Source organism: Notolepis coatsorum, assembly GCF_963971535.1.
Source record: "Notolepis coatsorum genome assembly, chromosome: 13".
NCBI lineage: Eukaryota > Metazoa > Chordata > Actinopteri > Aulopiformes > Paralepididae > Notolepis > Notolepis coatsorum.
In genome coordinates, this window is record NC_140177.1 from 55,842,859 (window position 1) to 55,861,111 (window position 18,253).

At 44.5% G+C, this 18,253-nt stretch overlaps 1 protein-coding gene across 1 annotated transcript in view; it reads left to right on the forward strand.

The window, feature by feature from the left end:
- Nucleotides 1-18,253, forward strand: part of LOC311239365 (adenylate cyclase type 1-like) — a gene marked incomplete at both ends in the record, with an annotated part of 247,961 nt that overhangs the window by 159,917 nt on the left and 69,791 nt on the right. Inside the window, 2 exon segments of the mRNA XM_084327672.1 lie at nt 3,513-3,534; nt 3,537-3,639. Coding sequence (XP_084183798.1) covers nt 3,513-3,534; nt 3,537-3,639 — 125 coding nt within the window.

Below are 18,253 nucleotides of genomic sequence, written 5' to 3' on the forward strand. Positions count from 1 at the left end.
CACAAATTCAACCAAACCCTGCAATATTTTGTGACAGGTTGCAAATGTCATCAATTCCCACAATATCTTCCCCTCATAAAATGGTCAAGATTCTCACAAGTTTCTGGTTTCCCATGGCAAATATTCTGCAATTCTGCAAATCCCACAATAAAACTAGGCCTAGACTGAACAAAAATTGTTGGCACTCTTTTGCAGATAAAGCTATATCGGTAAAAGGCTAATATCAGCTGATGATATTGTCTGAACCAGTATATCTGTCTAGCCCTAAATAAAAAAAATTAAATAAAAATAAACACTGCAAAATCCTATTGAGTCTGCATATTGCTTAATTTGCGTTTATGGTGGAGTATTTCTTGGGCAGTTTTACACACACAACAGTCAACAGACACACACATGCTCACATCCAACATAAACTAGAGTATAAATACAGATACACATTAGCTGAATGCACACCCACATGCAACCCTGATTTGAGGAAGTGGTTGAAGTTGGATTCATCACTCTTACTTTGAAACAGCACTGTGCAATATCACACCTACTGTAGACTTCAGTATAGTTTTATTGTATTTATTTTACTGTATATTTTATTCCATTTTTATTCAATTTTATTCTATTCTTAGCTTAGGCAATTTGATTTGTTTTATTATTCTTATTCGTGACCTGTTCTGTCTAAATGTTTAATGTTGAGCGATTTGCAGTGTCAAATTTCCCTCGGGATAATAAAAGTATTTCTATTCTCTTCTATTCTATATCTATATAGTACATTAGGGGCCAGCTAACTTACCAGTAGTATGCTTGCCCCCCCTTGTCAGAAAGCAATGCATAACACAGGGATCAAGGTTAACTAAAGGGGGGGGATGATGAAGTACGTCCGTGTGCACAAGGCAAAATGGAAGCCTGGTGTGTGTTCCAGGAAAGAGAGAGATACACGCATAATTCTGTGTCTTGGTGCGGTCCACAGCCTCGGCCCACGGCCTCATCACTTCCACAGCCTCGGCCCCACGGCCTCATCACTTCCACGGCCTCATCACTTCCACGGCCTCATTACTTCCACAGCCTCATCACTTCCACGGCTCATTACTTCCACAGCCTCATCACTTCCACAGCCTCATCACTTCCACGGCCTCATTACTTCCACAGCCTCATTCACTTTCCACAGCCTCATCACTTCCACAGCCTCATCACTTCCACAGCCTCATCACTTCCACAGCCTCATCACTTCCACAGCCTCATCACTTCCACGGCCTCATCACTTCTACGGCCTCATCACTCACTTCCACGGCCTCATCACTTCCACGGCCTCATCACTTCCACGGCCTCAATCACTCCACGGCCTCATCCACTTCCACGCCTCACACTCCACGGCCTCTCGGCCATCAGGTACTTCCACTGCCTCATCACTTCCACAGCCTCATCACTTCCACAGGCTCATCACTTCCACAGCCTTATCACTTCCATGGCTCATCACTTCCACGGCCTCATCACTTCCACAGGCTCATCACTTCCACGGGCTCGGCCCACAGCCTCATCACTTCCATGGCCTCATCACTTCTACGGCCTCATCACTTCCACAGGCTCGGCCCACAGCCTCATCACTTCCACTTCCACTTTTCCTAGTTCTGAGAAAACTCCAGAACCCTAAGAACCAACCGTCATGTGGACTGCATGTTAATAGGAAGTGTGATAAAGTACCACAATTATACTATTGTTTTTCATTGATATTCTCAAATATTTCAGAAATAGTTTTGTGGGAATATGGACTTTTTGCTTTTTCTTGTAACAATTCACGTTTGTTCACATTTCCACCCAAATGGACAGCGTTTTCTATTGTTGTTCTATAAACTGAATACATGTCCTACTGTACCTCATTTAATCTGTTGTTGTTCTATAGTCTACAAGCTGAATACATGTCCTACTGTACCTCATGTAATCCTGTTGTTGTTCTATAGTCTACAAACTGAATACAGTACATGTCCTACTGTACCTCGTGTAATCCTGTTGTCGTTCTATAGTCTACAAACTGAATACATGTCCTACTGTACCTTGTGTAATCTGTTGTTGTTCTATAGTCTACAAACTGAATACATGTCCTACTGTACCGTCATGTACTCTGTTGTTGTTCTATAGTCTACAAACTGAATACATGTCCTACCTCATGTAATCTGTTGTTGTTCTATTAGTCTACAAGCTGAATACATGTCCTACCTCATGTACTGTAATGTTTTGCAGTTTTCTTTGCTCTCGCAGTGTTAAGTGTCACTTCTGGTTTTGGTGAAGTTGTAATGAGTCCGACCTCATCTGATTGACAGGTAGTTAGCTTGTTAGCTTTTGAGGAAGACCTTGAGGAAAAATCTTGTAGACCAATCAATTTGAAGCACAAGGGCATGACTCCAGTGACTCTTTTAGTGTTCTATGTCACCTTGTGATCGCGGCGTGCTTGTGTGCCCTCGGCCGGGTGCATGTGCTGCAAGAACACGTGATACACAGTCTTCAGGGACCTCTTTTCCGCTCCTTTAATGTTTACTTTTTAATCATTCATTTAGACAACAAAATTGTGTATTGGGATTTTTGATGATTAAGATTTTTTATAGAAATAGATGATAAATGATACATATCTTGTAAAATGTATAGAAATAGCAAAGGATACCTTAATGTGTGTGCAGTACAAAAACGAGTGCATGTGCAAAGGCACAGTATATACTGCATACTGTATGTAGTCTCCTCCCCACCGTATGTATATATTTTCTCCCACCCACCCACCCCTCCTAATGTACAGTCTCCTCCCCATCATATGTATATACATTTACATTTTACATTTTGTCATTTAGCTGACGCTTTTATCCAAAGCGACTTACAAGTTCTGTACGACAAGTCATCAGGAAGGCACAACTCTATCAGCTGAGTAACAATGTTCATCAAAGTGTTGAGTGCTACAGTGTAGGTTAGTATATTAGGACATGTGCATGGCAGTAAGGGTTAGGGTTAGATTTAAATATATATATATATATATATTTTTTAAGATAATGGTTGAAGAAGTGTGTCTTTAGTCGACGGCGAAAGATTGGACGGGTTTCGGCTGTCCTAACTGGGGTGGGTAGTATATATTCTCTGTTAGGATCTATGGGTAACAGTACTGTATATTTGCATATCGTATATGTCACAAATGTAACAGTACTATATACTGTACCTGTATGTCATGTATGTCCCTATGCCATACATGTCATGATGTCATGTATGTTGTGTATGTCATAAATGTCAGTGAAAATGGGGGACCCTGATGTAAACAAGACAAACGACTTTCTCTGGTCTGCATCCCCTTAAAAGAAAACTCCAACATTTTGGGAAATTAGCTTTGCCATAGTGTATTCATTCATTCATTCATTCATTCATTCATTCATTCATTCATTCATTCATTCATTCATTCATTCATTCATGTACACTATACTATAACACTATAGCACTTTTGAAAGTGTTTACACCTCATGACCCCTCTCCCCTCTTCGCATTGACAGGAGAATCACTGTCGGAGGATCAAATTCTGGGGGACTGCTACTACTGTGTTTCTGGACTAACCCAACCCAAGACAGACCACGCCCACTGCTGTGTCGAGATGGGGCTGGACATGATTGACACCATAACGTGAGTGTTCAGACCTGTGATTAACGATAGTGCAGTTTTATAATTGCAGTATATATCAGTGGATATGATGGTATCTATATATGATTATGACCAGATGATAATTTTTAATTTACACTGTCATTCAATTGATTTGTGTCATCGTCATCATCGTCGTCATCATCGTCATCGTCATCATCGTCCATCATCATCGTCATCATCATCATGTGTTAATTCATGTGTCACGATGGGTAAATATATATAATAATAAAATAATATAATATTAGGGCTGTCAAACAATTAAAATGTGCATGTTAATCGCATGATAGGCTGTGATTAACCGTGATTAATGTAAATACAATAAAACGTAGCCAAATGCATCTGTATAGGCACTGCAGTCATGGCACATTAATAATGTTGAATGGTGATCCATATTGTGAATACATTCCGCTGGTGTATGTTGGCACTTGGCAGACACTGCTAGCCAGTTTAATTAGGAAGCATAGTGTAGAGCTATGTGTACTTAGTTCTTGTTGATTGATTGATTGATTGATTGATTGATTGATTGATTGATTGATTGATTGATTGATTGATTGATTGATTGATTGATTGATTGATTGATAACTTTATTAACAGATTGCAGAATGGGTACAGTACAGTACAGCTCAATACATACAATTGTTAAGGGATGCAGACCAGAGAAAGACTTTCGTCTTGTTTACATCAGGGTCCCCCATTTTCAATTAATCATAACATATATGACATACATGACATACAGATAGACAGTACTGCTACATCTATACATTTATGACATACCAGATTTGCAAATACAGTACTGTTTGTGATACAAAAAGAGTCTAGAGAAGACATAGAAACTGTACATTGGAGGAGGTTGGGTAGGTGGGGTGGGGGGGGGGGGTTGGGAGGGAGAGGACTGTACATTGGAGGTGGTTGGGTGGGTGGGGTGGGGGGGGGGTTGGGTAGGAGGGGTGGGGGGGGAAACTGTACAACTGTACAAGCAAAACTGTACATTGGAATATTGACGAAACCATACTTGGTTCCAAGAGGAGGGTCTCGTGTATTCTTGGGTTATGTCATTTACTGTACATTGGAGGGGGTTGGGTTAGGACATTTACAGGGGCCAGTTTCGAATTGCAGTCTCCCGTAGGTGTTCTTTGAGAGTGGTTTTGAAAGTGGGAAGTGATTCACATTCCTTTACAGCTTTGGGTAGGGTGTTCCACATTGATGTGGCATAATTGCGAAACGTGTTTAGTCCCTTGTTTGAGCCGAATCTGGGTTTAACATGATTTGTGGAGCTCCCTCTGTTGTTGTGATCGTGGTATTCACTGACCTTTGGGAAGTATTTTGACATGTACATGGGTACCTTAGTCTTGTAGACCAGGCCCATTGCAAGTTGCTGTACTCTGTCGTCTACTCTAAGCCATCCTAGGTTGTCAAAGTGGGCAGGGGTGAGGTGGGTTCTAGGAGTAAGGTCAATCAGTAGTCTGACCAGTTTGTTTTGAGATGTTTGTAATTTTGTTTTTAGCGCCTTTGAGGTGCTTTGGTACCATGAGGTGCAAGCATAGTCGTACCCTTGAATGAGTGCTCCTGCTAGAGTCTTCAGGGTATTCTTGTTTACCAGAGAGGAGATCCGGTACAAGAATCGAGTTTGTTGGTTGACTTTTTAATTACATTGGATGCCATTTTGTCACAGGAAAGATTTGCCTCTAGGATGGAACCTAGGTATGTAATTTCATCTTTCCTTGTGACAATATTGTCACCCACTGTAACTGAGAAGCCGTCGGTCTTGATGAGTTTTTTATTTGAACCGAAGAGAATGGACTCTGTTTTGCCCAGGTGTAATGATAGTTTGTTATCAGCGAGCCATATGCAGATTTTGCCTAGTTCCGAGCTGAGGGTTTTTTCAACCTGTAACTTGTTCTTGTCAGAGACCAGCAGGGCTGACTCGTCCGCGAACAGGAACAAGTTGCAGTCACAAGCTGACGACATGTCATTTGCATAGAGTAGCGGTCCTAGAATGCTTCCTTGTGGAACACCACAGCTCACTGGGGGGGGGGGGGGGATAGGGTACCGTTTACCTGTTCGTATACTATTTTTTCCATGACTTTCGAGATGGAGGTAAGGATAGAAACAGGGCGGTAATTGCCTGGGTCTAATTTGCCGCCCTTTTTGTGCAGGGGTGTTACTCTCGCAAAAGTCCTTGGGGACGTGTCCCTGTTTTATGGAGAGGTTTATTATTATGACTGGGGTGATGGCGGCTGCTGAGTCTCTGAGGAATTTGGAGGGGATGTTGTCATGGTCAGTGGCCTTGTTCGGTTGGGGGGCACTCAGTTTTTGAGTACCTCATCTGTTGTTACCATGCCCCACGGATACAGACCCCTCATCACTGCATCGTTTATACAACTTGGTTTAATCCAGAAGTCCGTTTGGAAACTATGTATAATGAAAAAAATAAGACATTCAGGGAATGCCTGGTGCCAAACCATGTTATTATTATCAGTTATCAAGAACATAAATACACTTTCCCAAAGCGGCTGGCTGTCGAGGTTACGGTTATGGGTAATGCAAAAAGGGTCATGCAATTAATTGTGTTAAAAAAAATTATGCGTTAAAAGGCTTTCAAGTTCATTGAAAAGATGAACATGTTAATTTTGACAGCCCTAAATAATATATATATATACATGTAAGATAAGATAAGATATTCCTTTATTGATCCTCTTTAGGAAATCCGGGCGTCATAGCAGCACAGGGAGGGGAGGTATAGGCATGGGCAGGGTAATACAAGAAAGACAATAAATATAGGCAATACAATTTAATCAGAATATAAAATATGAGAAAATTAAACAGTATAAACAAAGGTGCAAATGAGGTCTTATGCCAGGTCAAGGACCTATTATCTGCAGTATAATCGTGCAGCGAAGGGAACGGCTCCCGCCTACCTCCGGTCTATGGTCTCTAACAACACCCCCCAAAGACTCCTACGCTCTACATCTTCTGGTCGCCTCAGACCCACTCCTATCCGAGCTCCGGGAGGGTCATCAAAGAGAAGCCGGCTATTCTCTGTCCTTGCTCCACAATGGTGGAATGAACTTCCCACTACAGTTAGGACAGCAGAAACCCGACCAATCTTTTGCTATTGACTAGAAACACACTTCTTCAATCCATATCTGAAATGACAACAACAAAAATATAATAATAAAACAAATCTTCTTACTGTCTTCTACTATCATGCACTCTTCCACTAAATAATCTTCCTTGCCTATATTACAACCTACTATACTAATGTGTTCTTACTACTATGGACTCAACACTGCAGCACCCAAGTTTCAACACTGAACATGAACAATGAACATTGTTACTCAACTGAAAGAGTTGTACCCTCCCTGCTGACTTGTAAGTTGCTTTGGATAAAGTATACACAAGATGCAGATGCGGGTCTGTACCATAGTATATGTTATAGTCTGTGCAGGTTTTGGTGGTTAAGAATCAGACATTCCTAATAGTTCTAAAGTTCTGCAGCCGTTAGTTCTCCAGCTGCTGGCAGCAGTGCATGCCCCCGGCTGTGGAGTCTGATGGCCACCGGCACGAAGGACTGGCCGAGGCCGAGTTAGTGGAATGTCAGGGGGTATGAGTCTGCGGCTGAACGTGCTCCTCTTCATAGAGGGGGTTGGAGCGGTTCTCCAGGATATCAGCCAGCTTTTTTCTCATCCTCCTCTCTGCCACCATCTCTAGTTTGAGGTAGCCGTCCTCACCAGCATGTTAAATTTGTTGGTGTCCCTTGAGTTGATGTAGCCCCCCCCCCCCCCCCCCCCCCCCAGCATACAACGGCAAAAAAGAGGACACTGGCTACTACAGACTGGTCAAATTACTTCAGCAGTCTATTGCACACATTGAAGGACCTGAGTCTCCTCAGGAAGAACAACCTGCTTTGTCCCTTCCTGTAGAAGGCCCCTGTGTTGACTCCACCATCTCCACCTCATCCCCTCGGTTGGTGATGGGAGTAGGGGGCCTTTTCTTGCCTCTCCGGTAGTCTACCATCAGCTCCTTGGTCTTGCTGATGTGGAGGTGGTTGCTGTTGTTCCACCCTACAAAGCTCTCCACCAGGGCTCTATACTCATCCTCGTTGTCGTCTGTGATGTAACTTACAATGGAGTAGTCATCTGAGAACTTCTGTAGGAGGCGGAGGTGTAGAGGGTGAACAGGAAGGGTTCCTTGGGGAGCTCTGCAGTCTGACGTATTGTGGTCTGTTGATGATGTATTCAGTGAGCCAGGCCACCAAGCCATGCTCCAGCTGCATCACCGTGAGCTTCTCAGCTACCCGCAAACTTCGCAAAGGAGGAGTGGAGGATATAGATTGATGATGGTTTGGTTGGTTTGCTTGTGATCCACAAATTAGGATATGAATAGGATTTCACCTGGGAATTGTAGAAATCCAACACATTGCTAGTTTTGACTCATAATGCTCTGTTCAAGTCCAAGATGAACAATGGCTTTCAGAGGGAGTAAAATATTATTTAATGTGTTTAAATGTGCTCCTTTATGGAACTTGAAACATACACTTTGGAAATTATGATAATGATACCTGTTCCACCCCCCCTAAATGACATTATGATCATAGATCCATATTTTTCAGAGTGATGCAAAAAAAATTGCGATTTTAAAATCAAACGTTTTCAAGTATTAACATCACATAGGTGTTAATGAAGCCAGCATAGCAATCTGGTTAGAAGTGGTGGAGAGGATAAAGCATTATATGAACTTTTAATCCTTGGTATTAAGCGAAATAATGGATGTATTCAAGCGGGGTCCGGTGGGGGAGGGAAGAACGAGCAAGAGCATTTATGTGTTGTATTGTATTGTAATTAATCTGTGTATATCTTTAATCTTTAATCTACATCTATTTAAATTTTAAAAACCGGGCTGTCATGATTGTTAGTATTATGTCGGTAATAGCCCTGTGATTTATAGTGGATTTCTACTGTAAATGTTTGTATGTCATGTCAAAAAAGAAAAAGAAAATTGTTCACAAAAAAAAGTATTAACATCACTAACATGTCACAAAAGCATGTAGAATGTATATTATCATCAATACGTTAGTTTAGCAATAGGTTAAATGTGTTAAAAGATAGTTTTACGTTTTCGTTTTTCGATCGCCATTCCAAGCTTGAAAAAAAGAAAAAATTATGAACCATGGGAATTGTAGTCTTTTTGCGGCCATTTCGTAGAGGACATGCACGGCTGTCGACCAGCGTTGGAATTTTTCCGAACTACATTTCCCTTCAAGTTCTATGGGGGTTCAAAGTTCAGAGTTGAATTATGAATATGTCAATAACTGTTATTATTCGCGATAATAAGCCACAAAAGGTAAGGTTTTTGACAAATATTGAAACGCAGGTAGTTTCTCCTCTCTATTGTTAGCATGTAGGAACAATTAGATCTGAAATTAGTTTCAAAACGGTTGCACTGTGGGGAAAATAAAAAAGTACATTACAGTAGATATCATTATCTGTTCTTATGCACGCCTGGTGATACTAAATCCAAATTGAACTCGGGCATTTGAAAGATAATATATGTATATATATATATATATATATATATATATATATATATATATATATATATATATATATATATATATATATATATATATATATATATATATATATATATACATGTGCGAATTAGCTATAATAAGGTAATGTATAAGCATCTATTCTATATTCTATAATAATATTTCAAATTGCATTGGTCCGGATTGGAGAATTCAGTACTGTATCGACAGAACCTTCGGTTTTATCATTTTCCCTTTATTAATTTCCTTCGATTTTTTGTACACATGATCTCAAGAGGGTACTGAACGAGGTCAGTGGCAGTTTTTTTAAGTTTGGTCATTATTATCATGGTGTTATTCACTGTCAAAGATGCAAAGAAAAATCATAATTCATATTCTCCTTTGTTTCATCACAATTTAAGCAAGCCTAGTAATAGACACAATATTTCTGACACTGTGAATACATTCCCTGAGGTCCATAGATGTACCTAGATACCAAGAATATGCAAATAGCCCTTGTAGAAGTGGAGCAATATTCCATTTACCTAGGTATATATTTTATGCGGATTTTCACATCGTGTGGAACAGGTTAATAATAATACATTACATTTATAAGCGCGAGAGAGAGAGAGAGAGAGAGAGAGAGAGAGAGAGAGAGAGAGAGAGAGAGAGAGAGAGAGAGAGAGAGAGAGAGGGGGGGAAATAGCTTAACTATTCCTCTTTTAGCCAAAGGCTTGAACAGTAATTTAAATACTTATTACTATGTGCTATTGAAACAGCAGGTCGCCACATGTCACCAATGTCCATAGGTCAGAGAGCACCAAAGTCAAACCTACTTTTACCGTAACCTACAGTACTTTGGGTAGTTTAAGACTGCTCTTAAACTTTATGGGAAATATTCCTTTCCTTGAATCATTTGCTTTTATTACAACTTCACAAAATGGTGTCTCCTTAGAATTCAGCTCTGACTGGAGGTGTATAATGACATGTGCGTCCTGGGCCTTCAGACACATTTTCAGGGAAAGTGATTACCCTTATTCCATATTTTCGTTAGGTCTCGTGGATCCTCAGTGGCTCGCCTTCAAATGGTGCAGAACGCCGCTGCACGTCTTTTAACTGGCACTCGTAAATATGACCACATCTCACCGATTGTATCCTCACTCCACTGGCTCCCCGTGCACTTTAGGATTCATTTTAAAATAATTTTATTTGCTTTTAAAGCTCTTCATGACCTTGCCCCACCCTACCGCTGTTGCAGGTCTATACACCTTCTCGCTCTCTCAGGTCAGCTGACCAGCTGCTCCTAGTAGTGCCTACAATAGGCGTAAGCTCAGGGGGGACCGTGCCTTCTCCGTTGTCGCCCCCAAAATGTGGAACGAGCTGCCACTGCAGATTACTGTAGGCAGGCCTCATCACTGCCCCGTTTCAAAGGCCTCCTTAAAACCCACCTTTTCTCTCTGGCTTTCGACACCATGTAGCTTGTTGATTTTATGATCTTATTGTCTTACTGTGTTGTTGTTGTATCGTTTTGTTACTGTGTCCTTTGCTTTTAAATATTTTTTAAGTACTCTGATCTATTTAAATTTGTATTGCTGCCTATGTTTACCTTATTTTTTTCTTCTCTTTTTTGGAACTCTTGTTTTTTATTTTTTTTTATCTATTTTTAGTGCTGCTTATAGTTTTTTAATATCCTCCCTCTGTACAGCACTTTGTGCCCCTGTGGCTGTTAAAGCGCTTTATAAATAAAGTTGGATTGGATTGGATTTCACATTATAGTCAAACAACCTTACTTCACATTATAATCAAGCGCTCAGGTTTCAGCATTGAATAACCAAGTCACAATGTACCTTAATAATATAATGTATTTTATACCCCAGCGGCAGGTATGCGCTGCTAGTAATTTGATAACGTGGAAAACGCCATCTTCCCTCGCGGCCAATGTATATCACAATGTGCGTGCACATAACATATGTTATCTTCTTACTGACGTTGTTAAACATTCAACTCATTTCACAATTCTTGTTACTCATTTCACCTAACGTTATAACTTCTAAACTATAGTGTTTTTGGTACTTTTCACAGTGTACTGACCTGAAAGCATAGCATATGATCAAGAGGAGTGAAGACACGTGTTGCTCAATTTACTCCAGAAACTCCTCTGGCGTGAGAGGGTGGAAACCGTCACCTAGGGAGACCTGGCGCATCACCTGAACTACATGGTTCCGCTCTTAACTTCCTGTCTAATAAATTCTCCATCTCACAGTCAATGTGAACTTGGTTAATTATATTAACGTATGGCTGATAGTAATATAAAGTTTACCATAATTCTTCTAATCATGTAAATTAGATAGGTACAATTGCAAAAATTACACAAGATTATGCACATATTCTTGAGGATACTACACTAAGCTAGGCTAACATGCAGCCGGATAGCTTTCTACTGAACGCACAAAGAGGAAACTGGTATCTATCTTCTTGTCTCTCTCTGGAGAAGACGGTAAGCTAATTTCCTAAAATGTTGGCGTGTTCCTTTAAAGTGCATTAGGTTAAAGTGCATGATTTAGTTCCATTTCAGTGTGCAGTAAACTTAAATGTAAATGTTCAATTGTCTGCAATTTCTAAGATGAAAATGAATCATTCACATGCGCCAATTAATCAATAAAATAATCGCCGGACGAATTGATGACTTAATCATCTTCCCTTTATTCATTTGCTTAGATTTTATGTACACATGATCTCAAGAAGGTGCTGAACGAGCTCAGTGGCAGTTCTCATGTCTGGAATTTTTTTGCATGGTGTTATTCATCGTCAAAAGAAAATGATAATAAATAGAATTTATATTCTCCTTTCGTTCATTAGAATTTACTCAAGCCTAGTAACAGACACAATATTTCTGACACTGGGAATACATTCCATGAGATCCATAGATGTCACTAGATACCAAGAACATGCAAATGGATCTTGTAGAAGTGGAGCAATCTTCCATTTACTTAGGTATGTATTTTTAGGCGGATTTTCAGAATATAGGGCTTAACAGGTTAAGAGGTTAAATAACCATAGCAGCTGTGCTCTCCATGATGAGGAACACAAAGCCTTACACCTTACATGGTGCATCTATTAACTGTTTGCCGGGTGTTTTTACAAAAAAAACGTTCCTTCACCTCAGTTTCACCTTTACGTTCTCCGCCTCCTTCTGGAACGTTTGTCTTCCTTATCTCCTGAGCATTCATTTAATTGCAGAGCGCAGGGAGATACACTTCAAGTGCAAGTTTTGAAAACTTTTTTCCTCCACATTCACTTTGTATCAACACACCGGTCACAATGTACGATTTATCAATAGGTTAATACTCTCCTACTGTTGTGAAGGGCCAGATTAAAAGCTGAGAATCTACGTTTATTGTTTTATATACCTTGTATATTATTTATATATACAATTTATATCCCTTTAAGCCTGCGTTTGAATCCTAGTAATATTCACTTTCCTCATTGGATAACGTTCTCGGCGCCAGACGGCGCACCCCTAAAGTCAGGTTCAAAGGCGAGCCCAGGCATGTTGGAGCATGCCTGGAGACGGCGCATTGATTTGAGACGAGAACTGAGGTTTGGCACTAGAAAGCCACTTAAGTATATATATCGCGGCAGGTGCGAACAGCAGTGTGCGTTCGTTCGGTAAAATAGTGAAGTGCAAGCAGTTCGTCAAAACAGAGTGTTGAGAACCACGTGCGAAGTGAATAGTAAAAGTGTCAGAGTTAATGCAGTAACGTCAAGTTCGACTTAGCCTAATGTGAAGTAAAGAGTCGTTATTTATTGTGCATCGTGCCAACAGCAGTTCGTTCGTGTGCAGCATTACCCAGCAGTTCGTTCGTTTAGTAGCTAGTGGAACCTTAGCCAGTGTGCGTGGACTAAATACATTGGTGCCAGTACACGAGGAGGGCCTAGTCGTAGAACCTACTGGACATGTGCATATTGGAACCGACGGCGGCGATTGCAGAACCAGTATTGGTTGGATTATAGTGATTGTGGAACGTACTACCTGGAGAAGAGCATCGTTAATACCCACTGTCGTTTGGATTTAACCACCTTGAAGATCTACTTCGGGCTGGCTTCGTGGACCGACGCTAGCTGGCTATCGTCATTGCTATCGGGCAATTGGATTACAGTTATTGCTTTGTTGCTGAGCCTTTGGATTACAAGGACTGGATTCTATACAAGAACCCCCTTCTTCTTCAATTGAACAGACTGAGTATCCGAACATTCTTCCTTCCTCCAGAGCTTACATCTCTGGGAGGAAACCCCCTGTCTCCAGCGGTACCAGCGTTTCCCCCTATATTGCCATCCTACGCCAGGCGGCGTTTAGTCTAGTACCCCATCGTAGGAATTATTCATTCCAACTGACGTTTGCTACTGACTGACTTATTCATATTCTTCGCCATACAAGCGCGACCTTAATTCCCATCTCTGTACAATTTGCTGCATAACAATAAATATTCTAAATGATATTTATTTGTCACCGTGCCTGTGTCTGCCATAATTAACTGTACTTTCTGGCAAGTAATAATAATGATAATTAGCAGTGGTTTAATCTATCACAATCTTTAATACAGTCAGGGTTTTGTAACCCCTCAGTTACAATTGGTCCTTCGAACCGGATGGTATCAGTAATCTTAATATCATATTAATAGTGATATGGCCAGCGGCGGACACTCTCCAAACGGCTCTCCCAAACTAGAGCGCCCTAGGCGCAAACGTCAGCCCCCTCCACACCTGGAGGACTACGCTTTCGTTTTACCTCCTAGCTTATCTAAAAAGACGCTAAGCACGGATAAAACTAATAGTTTAAGCATGCCCAATCCTATCGACTTGTCGGCCCCACCAGTAGAGACCCCAGTGGGTTCAAACGAAACTGACTTAGCTCACGGGGGGGGAACAAGCGGGACATGACGTGACTATACCCAAAGACAGCGCCACCGGGATAGACCCCGGAGCGCCAAAGGATAAAGACAGCGCCACCGGGATAGACCCCGGAGTGCCGAAGGATAAAGACAGCGCCACCGAGATGGACCTCGGAACGCAAGAGACCCAAGAGCGTGCACCCGAGATAGACCTCGGCGCGCACCCAAGAGAAGAGTACCACGTCTTAGAGATGGACCTCGGGGCGCGGGAGAAAGTAAGAAGCAGCGCTCGAGAGACGGACCTCGGAGCGCGTCAAGAGAACAGGTCACCACCAAGCCCTGTCAACGCCAGATCACCCTCATCAGCGTCATCCCCCAGCGAGGCTGACCAGAGACTAGCGCAAGCCTTAATCGCCACGCTGACATCTTCAACCGAAAGAGACCGTATCCAGGGTGAGCGCGACCGTCTCCAAGCGCTACAACAGAGTGAGCACGAACAGTCTGCAATGGAAAGAGAACGTATCAGACTGGAAGAGAGGCGCCTCCAGGCTGAAGAAAACATTCAGCGAGAACGCGCCAGTGCACAGCGCGACGCCGCCAATGCACAGCGCGAAGCGGAGCGAGACCGTCTGCAGGCGCAGATGATAGAGCAATTGATCCAGAGGGCGACCCCCCACTCCTCCACACGGAGCTCCCGGAGATCATCACGACACGGGTCGAGGGCACCTTCCCCTCCCGACAAATCTACACAGGACCCAGCCAACAAGAAGAACCTGCTTACGTCGCCGAGCCCCCTCCCCGACCGGTCTATACGGGACCCAGCCAATGGGAAGATCCCGCCTACGTCGCCGAGAAACTAACTAAGAGACTCCACGACCTAGCGGCGGACGAGGGAGGACATCAAGCCCACCAGCACAAACCTATTTTGGACCAGGAGGCCCAGTACAGCCCCGACCTCAGCCCCGAGCCACTCCGTTACGAACCCCCGACCCAACCCATGGGTGAGTTTAATACACAGTCAGCACCGAGGAGCAGCACCTGGGGGCCCGGCCTCTGGTACCCACCCAGCACTAACCCACGACCACCCGTACGGGGAGACTCGCCCAGGAGGCCTCTCCCCCTACGCGCATCTGTGTCCCAGCCATCCATGGCATCTTACCTTGGAACACCCACGTTCCCAGACTTTACGCGTGAGGACAGAGCACAGTATACGGAACTACGCATGTGTTTAGAGACTATAATGTCCGATGTACACGACGAGTCTTATAAATATGCCATCCTCCTCAAGCACCTTAAAGTGCCCAGAGCGCATAACATAGCGCTGGCATATTCAAACTCAAGAACCCCCTACTCTGATGCTCTGGTGGCCCTCGACGTGCGCTATGGACGCATATGGGATTACGTGATCCAAGAAATACGAGATATCGACCGCCTCCCCCCAGCCAAAGACAATAGGGCACTAGATGACCTCTCTATCAAGGTGCAATCCCTTGTGGGGATGCTGGGGTCACAAAAGGAGAAGGGGAGATATAAACTATATGCAAATTCTAACGTGGAGCGGATACTGGAGAAGCTCCCTCCAGCCCGTCAAGAGCGTTTTCGGCGGCAGAGAGACCACCGTGACCCCCACGGCCCAGAACCATCCCTCCTAGACCTGGCTGATTTCCTCGCCAGGGAGGTCAGCAGTCTACGGTTAGACACGTTCGTGTGGGGTGGCCCTAACACTAAAGATGGACCGAGGAGGTTCAATGACAACCGCCGGTCCGTGACCATTATGCACCAGGCCGAGTCAGTGCCGCGGCACAAGAGCCATAACACCCCCCCGCGAAGGGAAAGTGGAAGATTGCCTGCCAGTATTGTGAACATGAACATTGGCTGTCTCAATGTGACACCTTTAAGAAGTTGACTGCTGACGAAGTGAGTCAGTGGATCAAAGCGAACCGCCGCTGCTTCCGCTGTGCGCGCAGCCACATGGCAGCTGAGTGCCGCCTGAAGAAAAGATGCAGCAAGTGCGACGGCGCCCACCTGGATGTCCTACACGACAGCAACAAGAGGAGACCCGTACCACAAAGCAGCTCGAGAGTAGATGTCATGTATATAGACCCTGCGAAGAGCGGGAGCTGCCGAGTGCTCTTGAAGGTGGTCCGAGTGCTCCTAAGCTACGAGGACAAGGTCCTGGACACTTACGCCGTCCTCGACGATGGGTCTGAAAAGACTCTCCTCCTCGCTTCCGCCGCAGCCCAGTTGGGCCTGCGGGGTACCGAAGAAACAATGACAATCCGTACTATTCGGCGAGATTTAAAGACCATAAAGGGCGAAAACGTCTCATTCACAATAGCAGCGGTCGAACAGCCCGAGAAGCGGTACAGCATCACTAATGCCTTCACAAGCCATGACATAGGTCTGTCACGTTATAACTACCCCATCCCACAGCTGATGGAAAAATATGTGCACCTACACCGACTGCCTATACCGCTCATCGACGGCGCCACCCCGACCCTGCTCATAGGCTCCGACCACGCAGACCTCATCGTCCCAACGGACGCGGTCCACATCGGACCCAGAGGCTGCCCAGCCGCGGTCAAGACCCGCCTGGGCTGGACGCTCCAAGGCCCCCTCTCCGGGTCTTCCAACCGACCGACGGCCACACGCTGTCTCTACACGAGGGTAAGCGACAACGACACCACCCTCTTGCAGCACGTCGAGAGACTATGGACATTAGACTCGATGCCCTTCAAGAACGAACGGAAACTAGTTCGCTCCAAGGAAGACAAGTATGCCATAGCTCTCCTCGAGCAGAAGACAAAGAGGGTCGAGGTCGACGGAGTGATGAGATACGCAACTCCACTCTTGAGGCGAGAGGGGATGCCCACCCTCCACGCATCAAAGGAAGCGACACAGCGCTATCTACTGAACACCGAGCGGCGTCTAGCTAAAGACCCCCCTCAAGCAACGATATACCGCGCTGAGATCGACAAACTGATCACAGCGGGACATATAAAGAAAATCGACAATCAAGAGGCAGACCAGACGACTGAATCCTGGTACGTGCCCCATCACAAGGTCCACCACAACGGCAAGAACCGCATTGTATTCAACTGCAGTTATCAGATCGGACTACAGAACCTGAATAACTTGCTCCTACCCGGCCCGACACTCGGCCCCTCCCTCCTCGGCGTACTACTACGTTTCCGCCAGGACAAAGTAGCCATCAGCGGCGACATCAAAGGGATGTTCCTACAAGTGCGACTGATGGAGGAAGACAAGCCCCTGCTGCGGTTCCTGTGGAGAGAGAGGATCAACGATGAACAACCCTCCATCTATCAATGGGAGGTCCTCCCCTTCGGCACCACATGCAGCCCATGCTGCGCCACGTTCGCACTACAAAAGCACGTGACCGAAGACCCTGGAGCCGATGAGGAGGTCAGACAAAGCGTAGAGAGGAGTTTCTACGTGGACAACTGCCTACAAAGCGTATCAAGAAAGAAGCCGAAGCCATCCTGCTTAAGCTCCGAGCCTCCCTGATCAAAGGCGGCTTCGATCTTAGGCAATGGGCCAGCAGTGACCCTCAAGTACTTCGCAGCCTCTCCCCAGAGACAAAGGCAGCAAGCAGCGAGACCTGGATGGCGACCACCCCAGGTGAAGCACAGGAAATGACATTGGGCCTCGTCTGGCGCTTCAAAACAGACTCGCTCCATTATAAGCACACACCCCTGACCAAGGAGCAGGGAAGGTCGACCCCTCTACCGACCACTCGACGGAGCGTATACAGAACACTCGCAAGCCAATACGACCCGCTGGGGTGTATCCTACCTTACACCACTCGGGCGAAGATGCTGGTGCGAGAACTGTGGGACAAGGAGCAGGGCTGGGACGACCCCATACCCGAGCACCTGGCTTCCACCTGGAGAGAGTGGGAGGGAGAACTCAACTCGCTCCAAAATGTGAACATTCGCCGGAGCTACTTCCCACCCACCGTGCGGCTGGAGACGTGTCAGATGGACCTGCACGTCTTCAGTGACGCCTCAGAAGTAGCTTACGGTTCAGTGGCTTACTTGAGAGCCCGAGAGGAGGGAGGAGAAGTACACACAGCCTTCGTCCTGGCTCGCTCAAGAATAGCCCCCGCAAGCAACAATCTATCCCGCGTCTAGAGCTCTGCGCAGCTCTGGTAGGC